General features: G+C 47.6%; 1 protein-coding gene across 7 annotated transcripts in view; it reads left to right on the forward strand.

Moving 5' to 3' along the window:
• The window catches only part of TPRG1 (tumor protein p63 regulated 1), a 116,690-nt gene that overhangs the window by 34,112 nt on the left and 56,196 nt on the right, over window positions 1-26,382 (forward strand). The window contains exon 1 of one of the 7 annotated variants that reach the window (XM_075004007.1): window positions 401-521. The exons of 4 other annotated variants lie outside the window; for them this stretch is intronic. In XM_075004007.1, the coding sequence (XP_074860108.1) occupies window positions 444-521 (78 nt within the window). In that variant the 5' untranslated portion in view covers window positions 401-443. Of the gene's footprint in view, window positions 1-400; window positions 522-25,181; window positions 25,212-25,358; window positions 25,588-26,382 lie in introns of those variants that run through there. 2 more of the 7 variants (XM_075004013.1, XM_075004014.1) reach the window with 2 other exon arrangements.

Raw genomic sequence — 26,382 nt, forward strand, 5'->3', positions numbered from 1 at the left:
AAGACCCACTTCATCAGATGCAAGAGGTTGGGGGGGTGGTTTCAGACCCCCCACTCATGCATCTGATGAAGTGGGTCTTTGCCCACAAAAGCTTATGCTCAAAAGTATCTGTTAGTTTATAAGGTGCCACAGGACTTCTTGTGGCGTTAAGGATTCTCTATCCTGTGCTCTCATGAGTTCTCACCAATGTTCACTCTATTTTTTTTCCATGCCTGTGCAGAATAAAGTCTGTTATGATAACTGAGCTATACCAGATGTGTGCCACCAATCGAAACACATGCTGCTGGCTGTGGGTGCTCTGCCAGTTAGCTGGGCATCACCTGAATCTCTCCTGGGTGGCCAATCAAGTGCTCAGCTTACAGGGAATGTGGCTCACTCTACCCATCCTTCTCCTGATCAGCCCAGATGTACTTAGAATAACTCCTCTTTCCAAACAAACAACAATGCTCCTGCTAAAGCAGATTCTGCCTGCTGGGATGAGATGTCAGCCTCATCGTGAGGATGATTACAGGAGACAGCCTGTGAGTACCAAGTTTCTTTGCAATTCACAGACCAGCTGATAAATACATTTGCTCCTTCCCAATCTCTGCAACAAGCAAGCCTGCCTTGTGAGCTATGAGTTGGGCATTTTCCTGTGCTCATTCCCCAGGGCTCATTTTGAGATTGCTCTAATTTATCAATGCCTGGGGAAGGGGGAATGAAATAATTCTGTTGCAAATGGGATTGATTTGACTGCAAAGTCATGACAGTTGTTCCCATCTTTGAGGCAAATCAAAGAGGAATTCCTGATTCCTTTTCCTTTTTGTTTAATTGGAGGGGAGATGGAAGGGGAGGAATGTAACACATTAAGAATGCGATGCATTTTGGAGGCAGTTCTGACAGACATTTAAATGGTATGCATGTGAGAATGAACCCTAATAATCATCATAATACTAAAGTTCAGAACACTTTCTTTCTTTCTGATTTACAGTTGGGGCTGTTGCAATAGTGATAACTGAACACCAGTGCAGGGAAATGTATCTGATGTCGTGTGTTGTGGTTGACAGCCTGAGCTGGTCAGTTTCAAGTCCTTTTTGAAGGAAAACCCTGCAGAATATGTAACAGAGCTCTGCAAATACAGCAATAATATTCAAAATACCCTCCTGCACTCTGTTAACTGTAAAATATTAAGTATGGACATTTAAAGACGTAACAAACCACTTTTCTCTGCCTCGCTCCCCACAATAAAAAAAACACTCTTGCATGGAGCCAGGAATTGTTCATCAAAGGACAAGACCAGGCATGGAGGCTCTCGATAGCTTTTTTTGAATAATAGTTATTGGAGTAAGTATATTTAGAGATAATGAAATGGATTATGCTAGGAAGAGCTCCTTAAATAACTTAAAGGTAGAGGCTATAATGTTCACTAGTGCTACTATTTTTTTGAAATGCCTTAGCCCTTTGGAGTCCAAAGATACTTTATATAGTGCCAATCAGTCCTGGTCCCCTGAGTGTTTGACAATCCAACAAATTCAGATGAACCTTTAGCTGTCCCTCATATTTCAGTCAAGGTAGCTACCCTTGCTGCTAGAATTGCTAGACTGTGGGTGGTCTCTGATCACAAGGATGGCTATTGTGGCCACAGGTGGTGTGAGAGGCGGACAGCATATATGTGACTGTGACTGTGTGTGTGGGGCACAGACTGGGTATGTGTGACAGTGACACAGAGTGTGTGTGCTGGCTGCTGCTGGGTAAGTTTCTGAGAGCAGCCGCCCTCTGTCTCTTTAAGGGAAATCTGTCCTGCTTTACTGTCTCCCTGCTCCTCTGCTCTGCACTCTCGAGTCACTTACCACCACGCTTCAGACTGGAGCAGCTCCACTGTGTGTCTCCCTCTACTTGATCCCTGCTCTGCAGAGCTGGAGTACGGGGGCCAGTGAACACCCCAACTTCAGCACTGTCCTCCCGCCTGCCACTCTGCACAGTTGGCAGGAGAACCCTAGGAGCAGCTCAACTGAAGATGGAACAAGGCGGGGGAGGGACAGCTGAACAAGTGCTGCTGGCTGTAATGGTGCACGCTCTGCTCATCAGCTAGAAGGGCTGGAGAGAAATGCTTGGTGGGCCAGATTCTGCCCTCCAGGGCTGAGGTTGCACAGCCCTGCCTCACATGATCCGGGAGCCTGCAGTCCCAGCACCTGGTTCTATCCCACTGGTGGCCAAGATGCGAGGCTTAGGACACCTTTTCCAGGCCTGCTGCCATTTGTTTGCTGAATCCAAGCCACAGAAGTCATTGATCTGGTTTATTTTGTTTTCAGGGCATTTAGTGCTGGTGGGAAACAATGCCAGATGGATAGCCATACAGCCAAGTGCATCTCAGTCTCAGTGACCGGCCGCCCTGGAAGGGAGCTCGTCTCCTTAGTCCACTCAGCCCTCATCTTTTCCTTTCTGGCTTGACAGCACATTCATCACAGGGGTATTTAAATGCTGAGTTTGCCACCCAGAAGGCCAGCAGTGTTAGGTGCGGTGGTGGGCTTTGCTAAATGGAAACTCTTCTTTCACAAAGCAATAGTCACAGCAATGACTTTCACTCGCTCATGCTACGTTTGAGCTAGGAACCAAAAGGCTCCCTAGCTTCCCTCTCTTCCACTGAGTGGCCCAGTCTCGGTCAGAGGGTAGTTTGTAAAACAGGGATGCTGGTTGTGACCCCATTTTGAGGGCACTGTTAGGTTCTTCTGCAGCATCCCTACCAGTGAAGAAGATGCATAGACTGGCTTTAGGGAACTCTTTTTTTTTGGAGGATGAACTCTAGCAGATACTGTATTATGGACATTGTAAAATGTCTCCGCTGTGAAGCTGTGTCTGCCAAGCAGATAGGTGTTTCTGGCTTTAGTCGGTGTTCAGTTACAGAATCACAGGGCTGGAAGGGACCTCAGGAGGTCATCTAGTCCAGCCCCCTGCTTCAAGCAGGATCAACCCCCACAAATCAGTTGGACCCCAGAAATCATGAAGTCAAGGGTGCCAAACCTGAGGGGCCTGGTGATCCCACACGCCAATATCCAGAGAGGGAGTGAGACTGGTGGGAAGGGAGCCATCACTGAGGGGATGTGAGTGGGTCAGGTTTGCTTTCTGTCCCCTTCAGGGTCTCCTTTCTGCACTGGGCCAGCTCTCATGTTGCAGTGCTGGGGCAGAGGGGTTTGCTGAGGGCTCTTGGAGTTCACATTGCTTGCAACTCAAAAGCAAGTCTAAGAAGAGTTTGGTGCTGGGCAGCCATTGAGCTGGGAGGCTGCCTCAGGCTGCGGTATTTCTTTCATCCTTTTCACAGTCGGCTTTTCTTTCATGTGACCCTTCCATACGTCATGGAGAGTGGGCAGGGGGAGACAGGACAGTACAGAGAGAGAGAGAAAACATTACCGCCATAAATAGATTCTGCAGAGGAAAAGACCAAAATGGAAAACCTCTGCCTTTGCTGGATGAGTCACTGTGAAAGCAAAAAGACAAAACAAAGCAAAAAAAAAATTGTGTGTAGACCCTACTTAGCATTAGCCCCTCAGGTGTGGAGAAGGTATTAACAACTCAGGGAGGAGATATTGGCATTTAGGAACTTTGGGGAAACTTTAAAGCCAAGACCGAAAGGCAAGTGAATTCTCCGGAGGATTTCTGTGTGCAACTTGGTCAGTTGCAAAGCTAGTGTGAAACTGTTTCAACAGCAACAGCAGGAGTCTGATTTCTCAGTGGACGCTGGTGCATGCTGAGAAAGTCGATTTGTCTCCCAGACACGTTGTTGCCTGTGTTGCCGCATGTCTCCTCACCCAGTGACTTCAGCAGGCATTTGGAGCCAACGGGGTAGTGCTTCGAGTAGGCTAGAATGTAGGTGCACCCCAGCTTTCCACCACTAGGTGGAATCAGAGTTGCTCCCATGTGTGTCGCAGCCTGCTGTGATACCAAACATTGACACTTGGCAGGAGGTCAGCCAGGTCAGGCTTGATCCTTTGGGGTTTGATTTTGCACACCTAGCAAGGATGCACAAAACAAACTGCCAGGGATCAACAGTCAACCCCTGTACTCATTCCCATGGGGGTAAAGGGAGGTCGATGAGAGAGTGCCTCTCAGTCACAGCGACCCGATAAGTCAATCATAGATATGCCAATTCCAGATACCCAATTGCCATAGCTGGAATTGCATATCTGGGATCAAATTTAAGGTCTAGTGTAGACCTGCCCTCAGTGAAGGCAGGAGGATTTGGTCTGTTCTTACCCGGATGCTGCCACAAATGGTGATATGTGTCACAAGGACAATATCAATTCCTAGCAGGCTGTACGTATGTTATAGATGCAGCTGATAACGTCTCCAATAGCAAAAGTTGCCTAATTCTTTCCATTTTAAGCTCCTGATTTGCATTGGCTATAACTTTCCCAAACATTACCTTTCCTCCTGAAACTTTACATGCTGAGTGTCTGCCTAAGGTTGACTTGTTTTGGAAAGAGTCAGGTAAAATGGTCCAGCCATTTCTGAAAACCAAGTTAGTGAAACACGTTTTCTTCATGTTAAAGGAACTCTTGGTTGAGAAGTTCTAGCAATCCCTTCTTTTGGAGCAGGGGCTGGAAGTTTGGCAAGGGCGTTGCTCTGCGTATGGCTTTTCCCATCTCTATAAACATTCACCTAAATTTACCCAAGTTATAAGTCGCTGAAAAAGCACTGTTTGTGCACACTCAGGATAGGTTTGCTAGACCAGGTCTACACTAGACCTTAAAGTCGATTGTGGATGCACAATTCAAGCTATGCCAATTGTGTAGCTGGAATCAACGTATCTATGATCAGTTTATTGGGCTACCTTCCTCTACGCCTTGTGAGAAAGAGGAGTAAGGGGGCTGACTGTTGGTCCCTGATAGCTCAGTTTTCACATAAGAACATAAGAACATAAGAACATAAGAATGGCCATACTGGGTCAGACCAAAGGTCCATCGAGCCCAGCATCCCATCCGCCGACGGTGGCCAATGCCAGGTGCCCCAGAGAAGGAGAACAGAAGACAATGATCAAGTGATTTATCTCCTGCCATCCATCTCCTGCCCTTGTTCTGAAGGATAGGGCACCATACTTTACCCCTGGTTAATAGCCATTTATGGACCTAACCTGCAAAAATTTATCAAGCTCTTTTTTAAACCCTAATAGAGTCCTGGCCTTCACAGCCTCCTCGGGCAAGGAGTTCCACAGGTTGACTGTGCGCTGTGTGAAGAAAAATTTCCTTTTATTAGTTTTGAACCTACTACCCATCAATTTCATTTGGTGTCCCCTAGTTCTTGTATTATGGGAAAAGGTAAATAATTTTTCAATATTCACTTTCTCCACACCATTCATGATTTTATATACCTCTATCATATCGCCCCTCAATCGCCTTTTTTCCAAACTGAAAAGTCCCAGTCTCTCTAGCCTCTCCCCATATGGGACCCTTTCCAAGCCCCTAATCATCTTAGTCGCCCTTTTCTGAACCTTTTCTAATGCCAATATATCTTTTTTGAGGTGAGGAGACCACATCTGCACGCAGTACTCGAGATGTGGGCGTACCATAGTTTTATATAGGGGAAGTATGATATCTTTTGTCTTATTATCGATCCCTTTTTTAATAATTCCTAACATCCTATTTGCCTTACTAACTGCCGCTGCACACTGCGTGGATGTCTTCAGAGAACTATCCACTATAACTCCAAGATCCCTTTCCTGATCTGTCGTAGCTAAATTTGACCCCATCATGTAGTACGTGTAATTTGGGTTATTTTTTCCAACATGCATTACCTTACACTTACCCACATTAAATTTCATTTGCCATTTTGCTGCCCAATCACTCAGTTTGCTGAGATCTTTTTGTAGTTCTTCACAATCCCTTTTGCTTTTGACTGTCCTGAACAACTTGGTGTCATCTGCAAACTTTGCCACCTCACTGCTTACCTCATTTTCTAGATCATTGATGAACAAGTTGAACAGGATCGGTCCCAGGACTGACCCCTGGGGAACACCACTAGTTACCCTCCTCCATTGTGAAAATTTACCATTTATTCCCACCCTTTGTTTTCTGTCTTTTAACCAATTCCCGATCCATGAAAGGACCTTTCCTCCTATCCCATGACCACCTAATTTACATAAAAGCCTTTGGTGTGGGACCGTGTCAAAGGCTTTCTGGAAATCTAGGTATATTATGTCCACTGGGTGCCCCTTGTCCGCATGTTTATTAACCCCTTCAAAGAATTCTAATAGATTAGTTAGACACGACTTCCCTCTGCAGAAACCATGCTGACTTTCACGTGTCCTCACTAGGGCTGTGTCTACACGTGCACGCTACTTCGAAGTAGCGGCACGAACTTCGAAATAGCACCCGTTGCGGCTACACGCGTCGGGCGCTATTTCGAAGTTAACTTCGACGTTAGGCGGCGAGACGTCGAAGTCGCTAACCTCATGAGGAGATAGGAATAGCGCCCTACTTCGACGTTCAACGTCGAAGTAGGGACCGTGTAGACGATCCGCGTCCCGCAACGTCGAAATTGTGGGGTCCTCCATGGCAGCCATCAGCTGGGGGGTTGAGAGACGTTGTCTCTCCAGCCCCTGCGGGGCTCTATGGTCACCGTGTGCAGCAGCCTTTAGCCCAGGGCTTCTGGCTGCTGCTGCTGCAGCGGGGGATTCATGCTGCATGCACAGGGTCTGCAACTCGTTGTCGGCTCTGTGGATCTTGTGCTGTTTAGTGCAAGTGTGTCTGGGAGGGGCCCTTTAAGGGAGCGGCTGGCTGTTGAGTCCGCCCTGTGACCCTGTCTGCAGCTGTGCCTGGCACCCTTATTTCAATGTGTGCTACTGTGGCGTGTAGACGTTCCCTCGCTGCGCCTATTTCGATGTGGTGCTGCGCAACGTCGATGTTGAACATCGACGTTGCCAGCCCTGGAGGACGTGTAGACGTTATTCATCGAAATAGCCTATTTCGATGTCACCACATCGAAATAGGCTACTTCGATGTAGGCTTCACGTGTAGACGTAGCCTAGGTGTGTGAAATCAAAGCCGGAAAAGTGACCCTGTCTGTTGGGTGCTAAATTCTACATTTGTCATGCTACAGTGCAAGGCTGCTGGGGCTGAGCAGGATTTCCCTGCAATCCCTCCTCCCAACTGCTAGAGCACCTGTTGGAGTGAGCCTTGGCACCCAGAGGAGGGTGCCACTCTGTCTTGTGTTCTGAGGCTTGTAAATTGGAGATAGGTGGGCAGCTTGTTATGGAGTCAAGCAAAGGCACATCCTTGACACCACAGCAGCTCTTGCTGCCAAATTCCAAGACTTGACTCCACAGCAAGAATTTGCCAGAGTTTCTTGACAACACTGTTGGAAGAATTCATGAACATCGGCAAAATGGTGTATTTTCCCCATTGCAGACAGGTGTCCCTTGAAAACAGTAGCCTGAGCTCTGAGGATTAAAGACGGTTATCATCACATGCATGCTCAAGAGGGGCAAATTAAGGGTGCACAGGAAACATAAATGACTGGCAGTGCCTATCTTTTGTGTGCTTGACGCTACAATCTTCCTCTTCTGTTAACATCTTTCTGGGGAGGATGCAATTGTAGATAACTCCACTCTGAGATGAGAATGGAACGAGGAGCTCAGATCTGCCTCCTTCACTGAATTTCAGAGGCCTTCAATCTGGGGTTTTGGTCCTGAGGCCCACTTGCTGCGTGGCCTCTCTACTGAGCCTGGAGGTGCAGTGTGGAGTGGGGGTGTGGCTTGCTCCGTTCTGTCTGTACAGCACTCCCACCGGGGAAGGGGATCAGGGCATGGGGGCTTGCCCAGCTCAGGGGCTCCACCTGGGGAACGGAGGTCGGATACTGGCAAGCCCTCATGCCCCAATCCTGCTCCCCTGGGCAGAGCAGGGAGAGCTCTAGGGTAGGGGCATGGTGGAGATGGGGCTGGCAGGGGAAAGTGGGCCCTGCCTCAGCTGATAAGTGAGTGGACCGTGGCCAACTCAGGCCCACCTGTAGCTATGTTCCCCCACACCCCTGTATCCTCCTAACCTTGGATGTATCCACTGAGTTATCTTTTAGATCTTCTCCACGGCGAAGGGACAGAACATGCCATGGCCATCCTGCTCTGGGACTGACGAGAGCCTCTGGAATCCTGAGAGGTCTTTCCATTCATGTCACTAGGCTTTGGGCCTGGCCTTCATTTCCAGGCCCTTCTCTCACATCTTCCTTTTGCATTTCCGTTTCCCACCACAGCTCCACCTCACACAGCCGCCTGATTCCCTAGTTTCTTAGTCCCCTGGCCGCCTTCCCAGTCATCCCCTTGGCTTTCTTTGTTCAGTCCTGAAGGAAAAGTGAGAGCAGGGCCGGGCATCCTGGCCCTTGGTTGCTAGGCACACGTGAATCAGTTACCAGCTAAATGTAGGGTGTACATGAATACTTTGCCAAGCTTAGATGGTGTCGGTGTTCCCTGTAAGCTAGGAGTTTGTGCGGCCACTCAGGAGAGATTCAAATGCCACCCAGCTGATTAGCAGAACACCCACCACTAGTTCTTTTTTCTACTGGTGGTGCACATAAACTCATTCTGCATATGAATGGAAAAGACTAGAGAGGACATTGCACGGGGTCTCTCGTTCTTGTGAGTTTCTTGCTCTCCATCAATTTTCTCATCTGAATTTAATTAAGGCTCAAGGTCAACTTGCCTGACCTGGTTTTTGGCTAGAATCTTGGGTACCCTTTTGACTCCCTGTCAGTCTTCTATCATTAGACCCTCTGTTTCCAGGTGGTTCCTAGTTGTACATGTTGTCGTAGCTCATTGTTATGGGCAGATACTCTCCAGTAAACAGTTCTGAGCATAGATTGCCTTCAGTAGCCAAGCTGAGAGAGGTGTTTAGTTTACTATGATCTTACTGTCAGGTTACAGGCACTATCAGAATCATTGATAAGAGATTGTCTACTTGTGTTTCTGCCAAGTAGATGCATGCGCCTGTTTCCACTGGGAGTTTGGCCACTGCATGGATTGCAAATCCAGAAGGGCCACCATGGGCCACCTCGTCTGGCCTCCTGTGTAAACACAGGTGATAAGATTTCCTTGAAATCCTGGACAGATGAGGCCTTCATTCTCCAGTGTCCTTAATCACAATGTCCATCTACTCTAGTTCTGATTGCTGGAACTAAAGCTATAAAAACATTGGGAGTACCCACTGGGGAAATGGGAATCCCATCTACTGCCCCTGCACCCCATCCCATGATGCAATGTCATTTTCTTAAAGCACCCTACTAAAATCTGCATTGCTTTCAACAGGCACCAGGAGATTGATGCTGATTCTGGGAGATTCCAGGCCAGTCCTGCCCTATCTACCTGCAGCCACCCATATCCCCACCCCTTTCTGTGCCTCTTTCAGGGCCAGCCCCGGGTCCCCCATTTCACCCACACCTCCTTTGCTCCTTTCTGCCCTCCCCTCACCCATGGCTCCAAGACTGGAGATGCTCTGTCCCAGCACCACAGCCCTGAGGCTTCAGCTGGGGATGGGTAGGCTGCCCTGGGGCTTTCCCCATGTGGTGGTTTCTGCCAGGGACTGGATGCTGGGACTTCTCTGATCCAGTGGCTTCTGTCATGGGCAGAGTGAGGGGCCGCATGGCAGAGGCTTCCTGTATTCTGTGGCTTCTGCTGGGTTAGGATATAGGCTTCCCTGACCCTGCTCACCTAGTGGCAAAGGTTCTTGGCTTCCTCTGTCCTGAGGAGGGTGCGGGATTTTTTCCAGGGCCACCCAGTTGTCCAGAGCCCCTAGGCTCCATCAGCACCGTGGCTAACCTGCCACTGCATGTAGACACAGCCACCATTAGTGGAAATCTCCTGCAGAGCTGAACTCTAACCCTTTTGATCCACTCACACCTCAGCTGAGGAAAGTGTTCACTTAGCAGACAGCAATCAGAGCTCAGCGATCTCTGCTCCCAGACATTAGCTTCCAACATTACAGCTATGTAATACATTGATAGGCTCATAATGCATTAAATCCTCACACCCCTTGGCTGAGTTAAAAAATGGCCAAGTGCCGCCTACATCCAGCTCCTCTTCTCGGAGTCTCTCAGGGCCAGGCCATTGATTTGCACTGGGAAGAGCCAATGTTTCCTGTCTGTTCAATAGGATATCTATCTATCTATCTATCGATTGCCCATTGAACATCCAGGAAACATATATAATATATGAAAATATATGTATTTTACATGCCTCACTGCAGTGCTAATACGTGCATTCATGCTTCAACTTCCTGAAGCAAACGGCACCAAAAGGACTGGCAGTCTTGGGGAGGTCTTGCAACAGGACTGTGCCACTGGGAAGCCAGTTCATTATGGTAGTAGGTAGTCTGTCGTGTCCGACGATGATGTAAATAATATTGTGCAAAGAACCTGTGCAGGAGAATGTTTCAAGTGGAAAAGCCGTTGCACTGGGGCAGTTCCACTCTCTCAACCTCAGAAGCCTGGTTCCAGTGGTACAAAAAGTCGTCACGGCTGGGACTTCCTAGGCTGCAGTGGATGGCCGTGCCGTCTCTGGTGCCTTGTCATGCCCTTTGCTCTCCACAGAGCGTTGCAGAACCACCTTTTTGGTCATTGGATCTTGCTGTTGATCTCATCTGCCCAGTCCCCGGGGCCGACTTTGCATGCTGGGATAGGCAATTCCCTATCTCACTGCAGGTTTCAGACCTGCCAGCTACCCTCACCTGGTTTAGCCCGCCTGTTGAAGCAGTTTATCGGGGTGTGGCCGCTGCATGCTACAGCTTCTTGGAGCCACAGGTGAGAGGTGGGTGTCAGGTGGGGACCAAAGGTTCACGGACTGCCCTGAAGAGACACGACAAGTCCCCACACCAGAGGTGCTACCCCTCCCTGGACACCCCACACATCCCTGGTAAAGCACTTCAGCTGGCTCCTATCTAGCACCCTGCGGTTGTGGCGGAAGAGGTGTGGAAGTCCAGCTAGAGCAGTATCACCCACAGAGCTACTTGTCTCCAGTTTGGAGGCTGGGAGAATGTAGAAGGAAAACCAAATTGAGAAAATTTAGAGAGGTGGTAGAATCTCCACACCCAGAGGTTTTTAAGTCCCAGCTTGGCAAGGTCCTGGCTGGGATAATTTAGTTGGGGATGACCCTGCTTGAAGCAGGGGTCTGGACTAGATGACCTCCTGAGATCTCTTCCAGCCCTGGGATTCTAGGATTCTAAATTTATCGAAACAAAACTAAATAAAAACCAACAGCCACACCCAAGGAAAAGGAAAGTGAGAGTTTTTTAAATGGAACACACTGTGATGTCCTTAAGGACCAAAGCAAACAGCTGGGATGTGAACATTCAGTTCCAGCTGTGAACAGAGCTTAGCTTTCATAACCTTCACACCGCTCTCATGTGAAGCTGGGTCAGGCAGCAGCAGCTCCCCTAGCCCAAGGCAGATGGAACAGCTGTGTTGTGGGGAGCTCCTGGCCCAGCCTTCAGGCTTTATTCCAGCAGCCCAGAGTGGTGGCCTGCCTCCTTCCTTCCTCCACTCTCTGGCTCCTGCCCAGAGGAGGTGCAGCTTTGCAAGGAAGGGACAACTGGGGTGGGGTGTTTCTTTCCCTGGTCTGCAGGGAGGAACTCTCAGTGTACTGAATGAGTGGAAGGGGTCTGCCTTGCACCCACAGCCTGGCACCACAGCTGGTACAACAAATGGAAAGCCAGCTCCATAAGGCCTGCTAACAGGGCACTTCCTTCTGTGGAAACTTACAAGACAGCACATGGTACATGGGAACAGCTGTTACTGTGCCAGAAACCCAAACCACTGAAAGGGCATTTATACTAGTGCAACCTAGAGCTTTCTATCCTGTGTCTGGTAGTGACTTGATCTGGGTAGACATATGGGAATTTTATACCGGAGCAGATTCTTGTCTGATATCCTGGTTCTGCAGTAGCTGGTAATGTACTTTGGACAAAAATGACATCATTTCCTTGCCTCTCTCTTCCCCACATAATACACCTGGCTAACTGTGCAATATTATGCATAATGGAGTGGGAGTGCTTCCTTCCTGACCCCTCTGGTGATTGGCTGATGCCCTGTATCATGAGGTTAGATAATACTTTTCTTTGCTCTCACAGCTACAAAGATTATTAATGGCCATAAAATGATCCAGCCAAGTATTTGACTTGGTGACTTTCGGCAGCAGTAAATCCTGCAGGCTGGCTGTATGCCATGTGTGTGGGTAATATGTTTCCTTAGGCTTAAGTGGAAGATGTAAATGTCACATAAAGATGTTAATTTGTGCAATGTTATCCTACCCAAATGGGGAAGGATTTCTTCCTGATCCCCCATGGCAATTAGCCTTTTCCCTCTGCAGCATGGGGACTATTTCTGGGGAAGTCACTTCCGTACATATGGTTTCATTGAGTTTTGAAACAGGCTTGTTCTAATTGTTGCCGAATTGGTTCCTATAGAGGGTACTGGGCTGCTCACCATGGAGAATAATGTCATCCACACAGCCCCATCGAAAGCAGCAGTAATGCAAAACGTTCTCTTCTCCACCATGGAATTGTTCCTTAGGGGGCAAGGCACTTCAGTCTTCATCACCCAGAAAGTCCTTGACTTCCCCGAGCAGGGTTCCCACTAATTCTTTCCATCTGTGTGGAATAAATTTTATGTGCATTAAGGCATGCACTGATGTGCACAACATTACTGCAAATGCATGCTGCCGGCTGTGGGTGGCTGTGAGTGCTCTGGTCACCAGCTGGTCAGCACCTGAATCTCCCCTGGGCAGCTCCGCAAGTGCTTAGTTGGTAGGGAACACTATCCCTGAGGTGTCTGCTGATAGAGAGGCCAGTTGGTATTGGATGATGTGGATTTTTGTGATGTTGAACCCTTGTCCACTTGAATTGAGGCACCAAACCATTTCATTCTGGATCAACACTTCATGCTGGAGTAGCTTTGGTCTTCAGCAAGCGAGGCTGATTCCAAACCATGGACCTAGAGGAGAATATGAAAGTTGCGTGGCTCAGGGGCTTGATAAGACATAGACCATTCACATCCAAAATGCACCAAATAGTCTATGAGGCTTCAGCAAAATTCCATCCACTGCCACAAACTCTCCCAGCTGACACCTTTCTCATCTTGCTCTGACATATAATTTCTAAGGAATATAATTTCCAAGGAGCAAACTCCCCTCCTTTGACTGCAGTCATGTGTTAGCTGTCAACGAAGAAGAGTGGCATTTGACAGCCCCGATATTGCTGTTTGCATCATCAGATGATTACAAGTCTGTCTAGGAGTCATAATTTGACTAACAACTCACAGCAATTATTATTACAACTATTATTATTTCTCCCTGGCAAATAAATCCCGCAGCTACTGTCTTCTGGCATCTGCTCCAAATTTCTCTGGAAAGCCAAACATCTTTTTTTCAACATTTCAGCCATACTCCCCCACGTTTGCTAACTTTACAGTTCCCCCCGGCATCCGTGTGCAGTGAACTGAGCTGTTGAGACTAAATGTAATTTGCAATCAAGCTTCTGTTAACATGGAAATATACCGGCTGGTCTCCTGGAGTGTGGGTTCTCATTCTGTCTAGCATATGGTAGCATTAAATCCAGTCCTTGCAACGTCTCTCATTACCATGTTGTCACTCCTGGTGGCTTGGAGAATCCTAAAATGAGCACATGAGAAACATATTTTGGGAATCGTCTCCCCCGGCAGAGGTTGACAGGAGCTGTCCAAAGAGATTTGTTGTGCCTTGAAAGAAACTGGCTTTGTCAGCCATCTAATGCAGAGTCCTGGAACTGATTGGAACACTGATACAAAAGCCCAACCCATTTTTGCTGGGCTTCTGAGACAGGTACTGCCTAGGGAGAAGGGGAGGAGAAGGACTAGATGACAGTGAGTTCATTATTAACGAGTTAAAGGGCTGGAAGCTGCTTTCCCCTCTGCTGGGCCTGATTCAGGAGTTTTGGCCTACTCTGGGAGCAAGGCCAATATTTACAGAAAGACTAGAAAGAAATGTAGGTTAAAGAGGGAGAAAGACAGCTGAGGAGGCAAAGAAGGCTTTTATCCATTAAGCAGATGATAGGAATGCCATTCCAGCGCTAACTCTCACAAAAAAGCCCTCCCTCCCCATTATCTTGCGAGCTGGCAGTTTTTTTTATAACTTATGCATCATTAACGTTGTCAGTAATTCTGCCTGCTCTCTCACACTCTGCTCTGACGGGTATGCTCCTCTCTCCTCTCTCTGGAGCACTGCGGGGTTTGGGCCTGAGAAAAAGAGGTGCAAGCTGGAGCCTGTGAGATGCCCCCTAAAAGAAGAGCTTCCTTTCTGCCCTGTCCCAACACCCCTCTGCAATATGGTGGCTATTGCCATCTGAAGCTGAGTGTTGCCATTCAGCCATGTGTGATGCGTTGCCCCCTTCTGAGATGTCACCTGATAATGCTGAGATACCATTGAGCCTGTTTGTTCTGCCAGCATGGGCTTCCTTTTCACTGTCTTTCTGAGCCAGGCATTTACACACACTGGCAGGCAACACCCAACTACAGAATGAGACGGATGCTGAGATTAGCTCTGGGGAGATTCAGTTTAAGGAACTTGACCAAGCACTCAGGTACCTACCACTCATGGAGTGCAGACCCAAAGTCATATGAAATTCACTCTTTCCCTCAATGTGAAGGAGGCTCTGCACATGAACTGTACAAAGTAGGTTGTATTATAACCAAGATATAAGTTTCTTCACTACAAAAAGTTGAATTTTAAGCAAATATGAGGGATAGCAAACATAACACAGCCTATTACCGAGAAAACGAAACAAACTATGCAAGCTAAACTTAATACACTCAAAAAGTAGGTTACAGAATGTAATTTCTTACCCTAAGGCTGTGTCTACGCTTGCATTCCTCTTTTAAAAGAGGCATGCAAATGAGGGAAATCAAAACTGCAAATAAGGCACAGATTTACATATCTGACACCTCATTTGCATATTCTTCTTTTGAAAGAAGAAAAGCAGTGCAGATACAGCTCTTTCAAACGTAAACCCCGTCTTCAAAAGAACCTGTCTTCCTCTTCTTTTAGGAAGAAGGTTTCTTTCGAAGATGGGGTTTACTTTCAAAAGAGCTGCGTCTACACTGCTTTTCTCCTTTTGAACAGAGAATATGCAAATGAGGCACCAGATATGCAAATATGTGCTTCATTTGCATTTTCAATTTCCTTCATTTGCATGCCTCTTTCAAAAGAGGAATGCAAGTGTAAACACAGCCTAAATGTTTTTTGAAGCAGGTTGTAACATTTCTGTAGCTCAGAGGTACCGTTATAACTCTTTTCAGACTGGATCCCTGTTTCATTCTGGACTCCCCCACTTGTTTTCCCTTTGGGTATCTTTAGCAGTTTTCTTCTTGGGTGGGCAGGCAGGCAATGGAGTTGAGCTCTGTTTGCCTTCTCCTCCAGACTTGAAAAAGATTTGCATTTGGTCAGAATATTTTGTTTCCCTGTCTTGCCCGCCCCTTTTAGTGGGCAATTACTCAAAATCTAAGAGGATGTTTAGAATCATAGAATCATAGAAGAGTAGGACTGGAAGGGACCTCGAGAGGCCATCGAGTCCAGCCCCCTGCCCTCATGGCAGGACCAAGCACTTTCTAGACCATCCCTGAAAGCCATCTATCTAACCTCTTCTTAAATATCTCCAGTGATGGAGATTCGACCACCTCCCTTGGCAATTCGTTCCAGTGTTTGATCACTCTGACCAGTTAGGAACTTTTTCCTAATGTCCAACCTGAACCTCCCCTGCTGCAATTTAAGTCCATTGCCTCTTGTTCTATCCTCAGAGGCAAGGAAGAACAAGATCCCTCCCTCTGCCTTATGACACCCTTTTAGATACCTGAAAACTGCTATCATGTCCCCCCTCAATCTTCTCTTTTTCCAAACTAAACAAGCCCAATTCTTTCAGCCTTTCTTCATAGGTCATGTTCTCTAGACCTTTGATCATTCTCGTTGCTCTTCTCTGGACCCTCTCCAATTTCTCCACATCCTTCCTGAACTGCGGTGCCCAGAACTGGACACAATACTCCAGCTGAGGTCTAACCAGCGCAGAGTAGAGGGGAAGAATGACTTCTCATGTTTTGTTCACAACACACCTGTTAATGCATCCTAGAATCATGTTTGCTTTTTTTGCAACGTCATCACACTGTTGACTCATATTTAGCTTGTGGTCCACAATAACCGCTAGATCCCTTTCTGCTGTACTCATTCCTAGGCAGTCCTTTCCCATTCTGTATGTGTGACACTGATTGTTCCTTCCTGAGTGGAGCACTTTGCATTTGTCCTTATTAAACTTCATCCTGTTTACCTCAGCCCATTTCTCCAGTTTATCCAGATCCTTTTGAATTATGACCCTATCCTGCAAAGAAGTTGCAACCCCTCCCAGCTTGGTATCATCTGCAAACTTAATAAGTGTACTTTCTATGTCAATATCTAAATTGTTCATGAAGATATTGAACAGAACTGGTCCTAAAACAGACCCCTGCGGCACCGCACTAGTTATACTTTTCCAGCAGGATTGAAAACCATTAATAACTACTCTCTGGGTACGGTTATCCAGCCAGTTGTTCACCCACCTTATAGTAGTACCAGCTGACAGGACTATCTGACCTAGTTGTGTCACAGCTGTGACCCAGGATGCCTCTTAGGAAGGAGAGAGATGAGCACCTACACAGTTTTGTTGTTTCTCCCTAATGTCCCATCCAAGGTGGTGTCCTGTTGTCTGTTGGGTGTCTCCTGAATACCCACCCACTTGTAATTGTTACATAGACCATATTCCTAACTTCTGATAGCTAAATAACACACACATACTACTTGGATAATCATATTCAGTAAATCATCACCTTTCCAATGATAACTCACATGACCCATCTTGCAGAAAATATATATCTCATATTCATATCATAATAATATTCTATGGCGGATGTGGAATGTAACAGCACAACCTGTTCCTCAATGGTGCATGAAAAGTTGTGATTCCATTAATCTGTACTCCTGTACTGGAACTCAAAGTTCTTGGATGCCCTGCATCTTCCCCTTGGGAAATCCCTGCAGTTTGAATCTTGGCCCGAGTGACAGTGAGATGTTTGTGTCTAGTGAGCCCTGATGCAGAAAAGCATCCTTTAGCATGTACTTAATTTCAATGATGTCAACAGGCTTTAAACAGGAGCGTAAAGTTATGCACATATTTTGTGTGACAGGATCAAGTGAGAGAGCTACAGAAGAGTGATAGAAGGGAAATATATTAGTCCTAGATTAAATAGGTCCCTGATCCCAGAATAAATTAGCAAGGGCTAATCCAGAACCAGCAGGAACTTGATAGAATCATTTAGGGCAACCATGCCAGTTAAAACACCTGGGTCCCTGGGCCTGGAGCCTGGAGTAGAGGATGGGCCTGGGCTCCCCACATTATCCAATCTCCTATCCAGCACAGAAGGACTTATCTAATGGAGGGGTTTGTCCCTACCCAAATCACTTGGAGAGGCAGCAGAGACTGTGGAGTTTGGTCTCCTCTCCTTTCCCTGTGCTGGCCAACAAAGAGAGTAACTCATCCAACTGCAAACTGATGTCTAACCTGAGGGCTGCTGTGAGCCTCTGAGGCAAATAATCTGCCATAAAGCACAGGACACACCAAGACAGAGGAGGAACTTTATCACACTTGGCTGAACCATGTGCATAAGTCATTTCCTGTCTCAGCGTCTTAGCAGACTTCTGAACCCCTGCAACCTGTGGGTAGGTTTCTCCTTGACCCTGAGTGGTCACTTTTTGCTGTCTAACACACAGATAGCCCTTGTTCAACAGATGATGTTACAGCAGAATGCAGTTCTTAGTCATGCAGCTGTCTATGACCCACCCTTCTTGTTCAAGAGATACTAAGTGATTAGCTTCAATCGCATCCAGCTAGACTCTGTCCCAGTAATTTGTTTCTCTGGTAATCATCCATGTATTTATGTAAGAAAAAATGCATCGGCATAGCTGTGGTTTAGCAAAGGAAATAACTGAAGAGAGAATATTTGAAAAGGGCAGAGGAGCATTTTAAAAGAGGCATTTTCTTCGTGGTTAACCTCTATCTGCAGGATGGGTTGTCTGAGATCTTTATCTTTGCAAGACCTTGGCCATCTGCCTGGGTTGTATGAGATGGACAAAAGCAGCACCCCTGAGGTTCTGACTGCAAACTGCAGGGGTGCTGCAAATGCTTGCCGTGGAAATATCAGCTGACCCCCACCCCCATTTGTCTGCTGACTTGGCCTGGCAAAGTCCAGTGCAGATGTCTTGGATTTCTGCCTTAGCTACTCTCCCAGTCCTAAAAAGCCAGTGGCCTTGTTCTGAACAGTCATAGCTACCCTGGATGCTAAGTGCGTCTACCCAGCCGGGGGTGCCTAGCATGTCAGGCTGCTTGTGTGCCTGTCCTCTGTAGCACCCATCTGAAAGGGCTCCTATTTATGCCGTGCTCCTATTGTGATAAGTGGGCACCTCTCTGAGTGGAGGCGTTAGGACAGAGCTACTGGTATGTAGCCTGTTACTTCAACCATATGAAACCGATTTTGGCTGGCCAGAGTCAAAAACATCTCAACAGAACCACTTTCCATGATGAATTCTGGCTCCTGCCCCTGTTCTCAGCGGCCCAACATTGCCTGATTGCCATTCAGCTGAGCATGTTCTGATGGATAGGAGGTCGGGCTGGTGCAGACCTCACCCTGGAAAGCCAAGTCCCCAGCCCTTCACGAAGCACAACAGAGTGTGTTCACATGTCATTCGTGCACATTGGAGACCATTCCTGGGCTAATCTCACAAGATTTGGAGGCTGTGATCAGCCGAGCAGACTGAGCTTCTGATCCCCCTTTGAACGCTGCACTGATGGCTGGGAAGCATTTGAAGGTGCCTGCCTGGTCCCTAGTGAACTCTGGCAAACTCCCCCTTGGAGATGTCCTTTAGTCTACAATCTCAGGAGGGAGGCCAAGAGGTGAACGAGAGGAGACGAATGAACTGTGACCTCACTCCTGGGAGTAGTTGCTGCAGGGCAGCTGCTCTGGGGGAACCTTTCTGCTCCTGGAGTCCATGCTGTACCAGTCCTCCTGGTGAGAAAAGCTCATCAGTTTCTGGCATTGCCACCCAGCTTGTTTCGCGAGCAAAAAAGTTAGGAAGAGAAGCACTGTGTGGATAATAGAAAGGGATTAAAACCCTGACACTCACCTCCTTGCATTAAAGCATGATGCAATGAAAAATGGAGCGGCAGGTACAGAGGAAGTGGACTGCAGGCCAGGAATTCCAGGAGTTTGAAGTGCAGGACTTTCTAAACCTACGGAGTCCAATACATTTACCACTCGCTGCATGTGGCAGGTAGGACGCTGCGTTGTGGTAAATACGGGGGTGGCCAACCCACAGCTCTCAAGTTGCATGTGGCTCTTGGAGCATTTATATGCAGCTCCTCCTGACAGCCACATGTGGGGAGTGCCGTCCGCTCGCTCCATGCACGCACCCTGCCGCTTGGTGGGAGAAGCATGTGGTGGCAGCAGCAGCTGCCCCTGCAGCAGCTCCATCAGTGTTTCCAGCAAGTTGCCAGCACTGAATTAGAATTGGGGCTTGGGAGTGCTTGGTTCTGAGGGAGAGTATTTAGTTAGAGCTGGGGAGAGGGGAAGCAGAGAGTGCCTGGCTCTGGGGAAGGGGGAGGGAATTTATTTGGAGGGGGAGTGGGAGTGCCTGGCTCTGGGGAAGGGGGAGGGAATTTATTTGGAGGGGGAGTGGGAGTGCCTGGCTCTGGGGAAGCGGGAGGGAATTTCTTTGCGGGGGGGACTGGGAGTGCCTGGCTCTGGGGAACATTAGAACTAATAAGAATCAGTAAAAGATACAAATGGCAAAGTGTCACTCTGATTTCTAAGAATATTAATAAATGGATTATTTGAAATTTTGTTTGTATTATTTCGTATGAAATACCTACTAATATTCTCATATTATTTAATAAAGTTTTGTGTCGTATAATGCAGCGAATAGGGAAATCTTTAACCACAAGTGTGGCAATATTTGAATTTCTATTGGACACTGATGTTCTAAACAGCCAATGAATTTGGTAGATGCAGATTCCTGTAGAATGTGGAACCAGATAGTAGATAATGACGTTGCTAAGGAAGAACGGTATTGATTATAGCAAAGGAGTTGTGCTTCCCCATGTGGTCCTGATCCATGCAGGGCAAATGAAACAGCCATTTATGCACCAGACACTGGGCTTTGTGTACTTGGGAAGAGTTGGAATTTGTGCTGGGCAGACCCCAGCAGCTCTGGAGATGCAGCTCCTGGAAATACCCTACAGTTCTGCTGCTGACTGGGATTTCTGTAAATCCAGGTGTGGACATCTAGCGAGAGCAGGTTTTCCACACCAGATTTCTGGGACTCCTTGCGGCTTGCTAGCTTGGAAACACCCCTGGTGCTTATCCTTTGGCACTTGACAGCCTGGCAGCTAGAAGTGAAAACATAAGAAGGGAAATAAATTCAACTTAAAAAGAAAAATAACTTCAGAAGTTTAACTTTGGCTTGGGCTGAGTTTAAGGTCAAGATTTGTGGGACATGTTAGTTAGCCAAGAAAATTCCATAATGCCAAGTTTGATTTCCAGGAAGGATCTGAGAAACTGTCTCTCACTCCAGCCTCCTTCACGCATTTGCCTCTCTGCATCTGTTTGTTGACTTCCTTCTTCCTCTCTGAAGGTCTTTGCTCGCCGTTTGCCAGCGGTAAACCGGCAAGAATCAATAATCCCTCAGGCTTTCCCTAACTCCTGCCATCTGGTTTCTGGATAGGGGCTGAATTTTAGACATCCTAATGCATGTCAGCAACAAACATTTCAGGTCTGGGGATGAGGCAGCAATAACACCCAGGTGTCCTAGAGGAGGTAGATAGGAATGTGATTAGGAAACGCCTAATAATATCCCTGCCTGTCTTTTAAAGCACGTTTCCTCTGTGGGATCAGCTTCATCTCGGGAACATAATGTACTTTCCTTTTTGTACTCAGTTCTTGCTGCCATCTGCTGCCATCTGCTGCCACCCCATGGCCACCTGGGTTTTGGCAGCATGAGCATGCAGGCACTTTGTGGAAGGAGGAGAGATTGTGGTTATTATAAGGCAGAATAACTGGCAGCGTCCCTCTGCCAGGTGGAAGAGCTCTAGATGTCTTCCTGGTGGTCACAGAGATGCTGTCCAGTCTCCTTGTGTCTCCCTCCAACTGCGTGTACAATCTGGCGCAGGTATGGTGAGCTCTGCAGCTGGTACTTCCCACGGTGACCTGGGCACCGTGCTCCCTAAAAGGTTGTATGCTCTGTTTGTGGCTGCTTCGCCCTCCTTGATGCTCACCCAGGGAGCACAAAACTACAAGCAGTCCCCAGGAGCCTGGCCTTCTCACTGTAGGCGCTGCAGTTCCCGTGCCAGGAACTCTCCCTGTAGCTTGCCCCTTGGTCTCCAGCCCTGGCAGAGGATGAGAATGCGCAGAGAGCCAAGGCTCTCTCATTTCTCCTGCTACAAGAGGCTTGGAGGTATGCCACTGGCGGTGCCAGTCTCTGTCCCACACCTGCCAATGCCAGACCTGCTCTAGGGCATGTGCTATGCTCCAAGGAGAGTTGAGGAGCCCTGGGGACTGGGCCCTGCCAGGAGGTGGTACTCTTTCTCCCTATGTTGGCAGACCACTGGAGCCTCCCTTGTGCCATGTGAGAGTGTTTGGTTCTCCTATTTTGATCCCAGCATCCTGCATCTGCTGGCTTGTAGGGGGCCAATATGTAGGGTCAGTCTCTATCCGGAGCCTTCAGTCATTAGCGGAGCCCTTGTGACCTATCTCACTTCCTGCCATTCACCCTCCCTTGTCAGCAGAAGCTTCTGCACCACCTGTGATGGGCAGGAAGTCAAGTTCAATGAAACGCAAGAGGAGTCTTAGCACCAGGGGAGCATATCCTTCAACAGCATCCAGTCTAAAAGCACGTGAGAGGGAGCATGCTGTGGTGGCACCTCCCTGGGCTGGGCAACTGATGGTCTTGTGCTTGCCCATGCATGATTTGTTATTTCCATCGGGGCAGAGGCTGGCAGCCTCATCGAAGGATCAGGCCCTGCTTTGCGGGGCGCTGCACTGACAGGTAATGGAGAAGGCAGTCCCTGCCCCCAAGAGCTCAGAATATACGTATCAGACAGGACCTACCTAACACATGGATGCTTGAAATGGATGAAGGGTGTGGGGAGGTAGCCCTGCCCTGAATGCTGAGAAGCAGGAGAAGTGGATCCTTCTTGCCTCTCCTGAGCCAGCCATTGTTGCTCCACAGAGGTGATCTTTCTTGCCAGCAGCTGCAAGGATCCCATTCCTTCCTCGCCAATGCTCTCCTGCCTGCTGTCACTAACTCAAACTCCTCTGCTTGTCCCTCCAGGCCCTGCAGAGCCCTGGCCTCACCTACTTTCTGGTTCTCACTCTGTAATGTCTTCCTTTCTCTTCCCAACACCCTCCACAGTTCCAGTCGCCTTCCTTCCCTTCTCCATGCCTCCCCTGGCTGTCCCTCACACTTGGGATGGCCTGTCTGTGCTGATGGGGCCACACCCCTTCAGATCCTTCCTCATGACTCACATCCTCTGCAATTCCTGAAAACTCTGGGCCATTATAATTACTATTGCTTAATTATGGTCGTGCTCCCATCTGCTTTCTGAACATACAGCAAAGGTTGGCCTTGTGCACGGCCAAGTACTGGGGAGAGCACTTGTTTCTCTGAATCTGTACTGCTGCCTTCTGCTGGATGGGATTGTGAGGACCTATTTATAGTCATACATTTTTAAGGTCCAGACATTATGATAATCTAATCTGACTTCCTGCATAACACAGGCTCTGTGGCTTCCCTGCATTAATTCTTGTTTTCAGTCCAGTAGCTCCACTGGAAGTAAAACAAGCCTTTTATAAAAACCTCCAGGGCTGATTTCAAATGCCCATAACGGAAATCCACCACAGCCCTTGGTAAATTGTTCCATGATTAATTGCCCCAGCTTTTGAAAAAATGTGCACCTTATTGGCCATCGGAATGTGCCTAGCTGTAGCTTCAAGCCTTTTGGATCTTGTTAGACCTTGCTAGAGCTGGATAAAAAACAGGATGAATCTTTCACGAACAGGTTTGTGACACTTCACCCCCTTTATAACTGAAATGGGAAATTTTGATGAGAAAGTTTGAAATTTTAGCATTTTTCAACCAACTGTAGAGATGGTTTAAAAAACAAAGATGGAATTTTAGTGAAAGCTTTTGTGATGATATTGACCTGTATTTTTTTACTTAAAATTTCTAAATGTTTCAATCACTTCCACTTATCTGTCCATTTTCTGTCCTAGCAGAGCTAGCAGCTGTCCATCATCCAACCTGGTATCACCATCCTCCCAGATCTGACCAGCTAAGTGGGACTGGGATTTTACAGCTTCGGTCACAGAGAACCCGTTTTGACTGTTGTTTGATATGAATAAACACCACTGAGCTAACCCTCCTGGCCTTGGTGTTGCCCCTATCTATCCTGCTGAAACAGACCCTCCAGCCTCCTCTGGTACAGGCTGGACATCTCTCATCCAGCACCCCCAGGACTTGATCAGTGCCGGATGAAAGAGTTTGCTGGATAATGGGAGGTCAATATTTTTTAGCACGTTACCGACACTTCACTGCTAACTGTGCTCTCAAAAGACACTGTGTGTGTGTGTGTGGGGAGGGGGGCGGTGTGTGTAAATTACAGGTAAATAACAGCACAGAACTCCGAGAGCCAGGCTTGGTAACTGTAAACAACTTTATGGGACCACGGGGAAACTCAGCCACACCTATGATAAGTGACAGAGAGGAAGCCGTGCTAGTCTATATACTATCAAAACAAAAAAGCAGTAAAGTAGCACTTTAAAGACTAACAAAATAATTTATTAGGTGAGCTTTCATAGGACAGAAAGCTCTGGTGTGGCTATGGTCTGAAGAAATGGGTCTCCTAATAAATTATTTTGTTAGTCTTTAAAGTGCTACTTTACCGCTTTTTTGTTTTTCTATGATAAGTGGTCATTCAGCTAACTGAAATCATGGCCAGTTATGGAGTTTGCTGGATGAGAGAATGCTGGACTAGAGAGGTTCAACCTGTGCTGGCATTGAAATGGGGTCAGAGTCCACAATAGTGTAGTACAAACACTGAGATCCAGGTGTTTTGCTTTATATATCTCCCCACTCCCTTCTCTGAATTTCAAACACAGCCCTCAGGGGGATGCCCATGCCACTTGCAGGTTGGGAGTGCTTGGCTCAAGGGTTTCCTATCAGGCCATTGTATGCTTAAAATGCCCAGTAAAACACCCCAGTGGAAATCACTTAATGGAGGATAACATGCAGAAGTGCTGAAATGATGATTACCCACTTTCAGAAGGGACCTGGGCACTTTTGAAATTGTTACCCTGAGCTGCACTGACTCAGTGAGTTAGGCTCCCATCGGCTTACAGCTCCTGTCGAAAATGGCATTTAAGTGCAGTGGCAAATGTTATCCACGCATGCAGAGGGGTAGCCGTGTTAGTCTGTGGTTTTGCAAACAACAAGCAGTCCCATAGCACCTTAAAGACTAACAAATGTATGCATTAGGTAATGAGCTTCTGTGGGTAAGACCCACTTCCTCAGATTTCCTCTGAGAAGTTTGTGATGGTGTCCACTAGCAGGAATCAGTCTGTGTCCCTGCCCTGTCCTGTGCCGTCAGCTGTAATGTCAGCCTCTGGAGCTAACAGCCAGAGTATCTGCTGCTAGGACTAATGACCCAGGCTGCACAGCCAGGGCTGTAACAAACTCTTGTCTTCTGTGGCTTGAACACAGAGGAGGCTGACTAGCCTGGCATATACTGACTGATCCATTGGACATGTCCAGTAGGCCCAGAATCTCCTGTGCTAAGGGCTGGGTGTGTGCAGTTACAAAGCTGCCACTCCTTCTAAACCAAACATAGTGAAATCAGCTACACCCAGGTGCTACCCTGCCCATTTAGAAAACATTGTCCTGCAGCAGCAGTGAGAACAGAAAAATCCTCAAAGCCCTAAAAGCAGAGTGAAAGCAGGACAAAAGCGCCTGGCTAGCGTTGGGCCTTTAAAAGCACAGCACCTCTGGATCAGCAGCAGCTGAACTTCCTGGTCTGTCTGCCTGAAACCTGATCTGAATCCTCCCCTAACTGGTTAGCGGAGAGAAAGAGAACAAAATTCCTTCAGCAGCTCACCTGAAGCAGGTAAGCTCCCCCCCCACCTCTCCCTATGGTTCCCCTGTGGAGTGCTCTGTGCGGGAGAGGTAGGAGATGTGGAAGTGGGGTGCATTTGACAGTTCCAAGACCAGGAAGTCTCTGCCTCCATGGCTGTGTGGTTGAAAAAGCCACCTCTATTGTTGCAGGGGCTTTCAGGTTAACTGTGCCTGAGCCACAGCTTACAGGACAGTCCCTTTATTCCTGAAAACGCCATGATGCCATTCTAGAGAAACCACTTGGTTTCACTCAGCCTGGGTGAAATTCGCAAGCAAGGCCTGGAGCAGCACTTCCCTAAGTAGAAAGAACCCAGTTTGGCAAATGCCCCGGAAATGGGGTATTGAATGGATCTCACCAAAGGAATGAGGTGAGAGAAAGCATGGGAGGTAAAGGGCTGGGGGAGAGAGAAGTTCCTCCTTCAGACCCCTCTGTAGACATGTTTTCATCTTATTTCTTTCCCTTCTTGTTTTTCTGCTAAAAATGCTTGTTTGCGCCACTCATCTGACCCTTTGCTCTTATGAGTCTGTGCTGCTGGAGAAGCCTTTCTCAGGCTGTTCAGCCAAGAGGGACTAGTTAACTTCATGGAGTTCTTTCTTTAGATGTGAGCTACTTTTGTTTGAAAATCTCCTTTTTCTTGAGGAGCACTTGGATGTATAAACATTAGCAATTGAATGTGAGCATAACCTCTCTCCCTTCTCTCTAGGGACATAGATGTATGCCGACATAAATACATTTATCTTGCTGTTAAGGAAAGTAAGTAAGGAAACATGGGGGAAATTGAGTCACAGAGAGGGGCAGTGATGTACCCAAGGTCACATGGTGAGTTTGTGGCAGAGCCAGGAGTTGAATTCAGGTCCCCCAAGCTACTGCTGTATTAGAAGTGCTGGGAGACACCTGCTTCTCAAGCCAGAAACTATATCAAAGTAGCTAATGGTGACTTCAGAGATGCCTCAAATGTCACCTGCCTGATTCCACACCACAGTGAGGGGTGCAGAGCTGGATTTGGTAGCTGTGTCTAGGTAAGTGGTGGACAACCATGGGGATTCTATATGTGGTCCATGAGACATTCTGTTTACTGTCACCCACATGCAGGGTTACCAGATTCTTCCATCCATGTTATTTTTTTCCTCCCAGTATTACTGAAGTGGCACACATGTAAAAC

The sequence above is a fragment of the Carettochelys insculpta genome, chromosome 10 (genome assembly GCF_033958435.1).
Source record: "Carettochelys insculpta isolate YL-2023 chromosome 10, ASM3395843v1, whole genome shotgun sequence".
Taxonomy (NCBI): Eukaryota; Metazoa; Chordata; order Testudines; family Carettochelyidae; genus Carettochelys; species Carettochelys insculpta.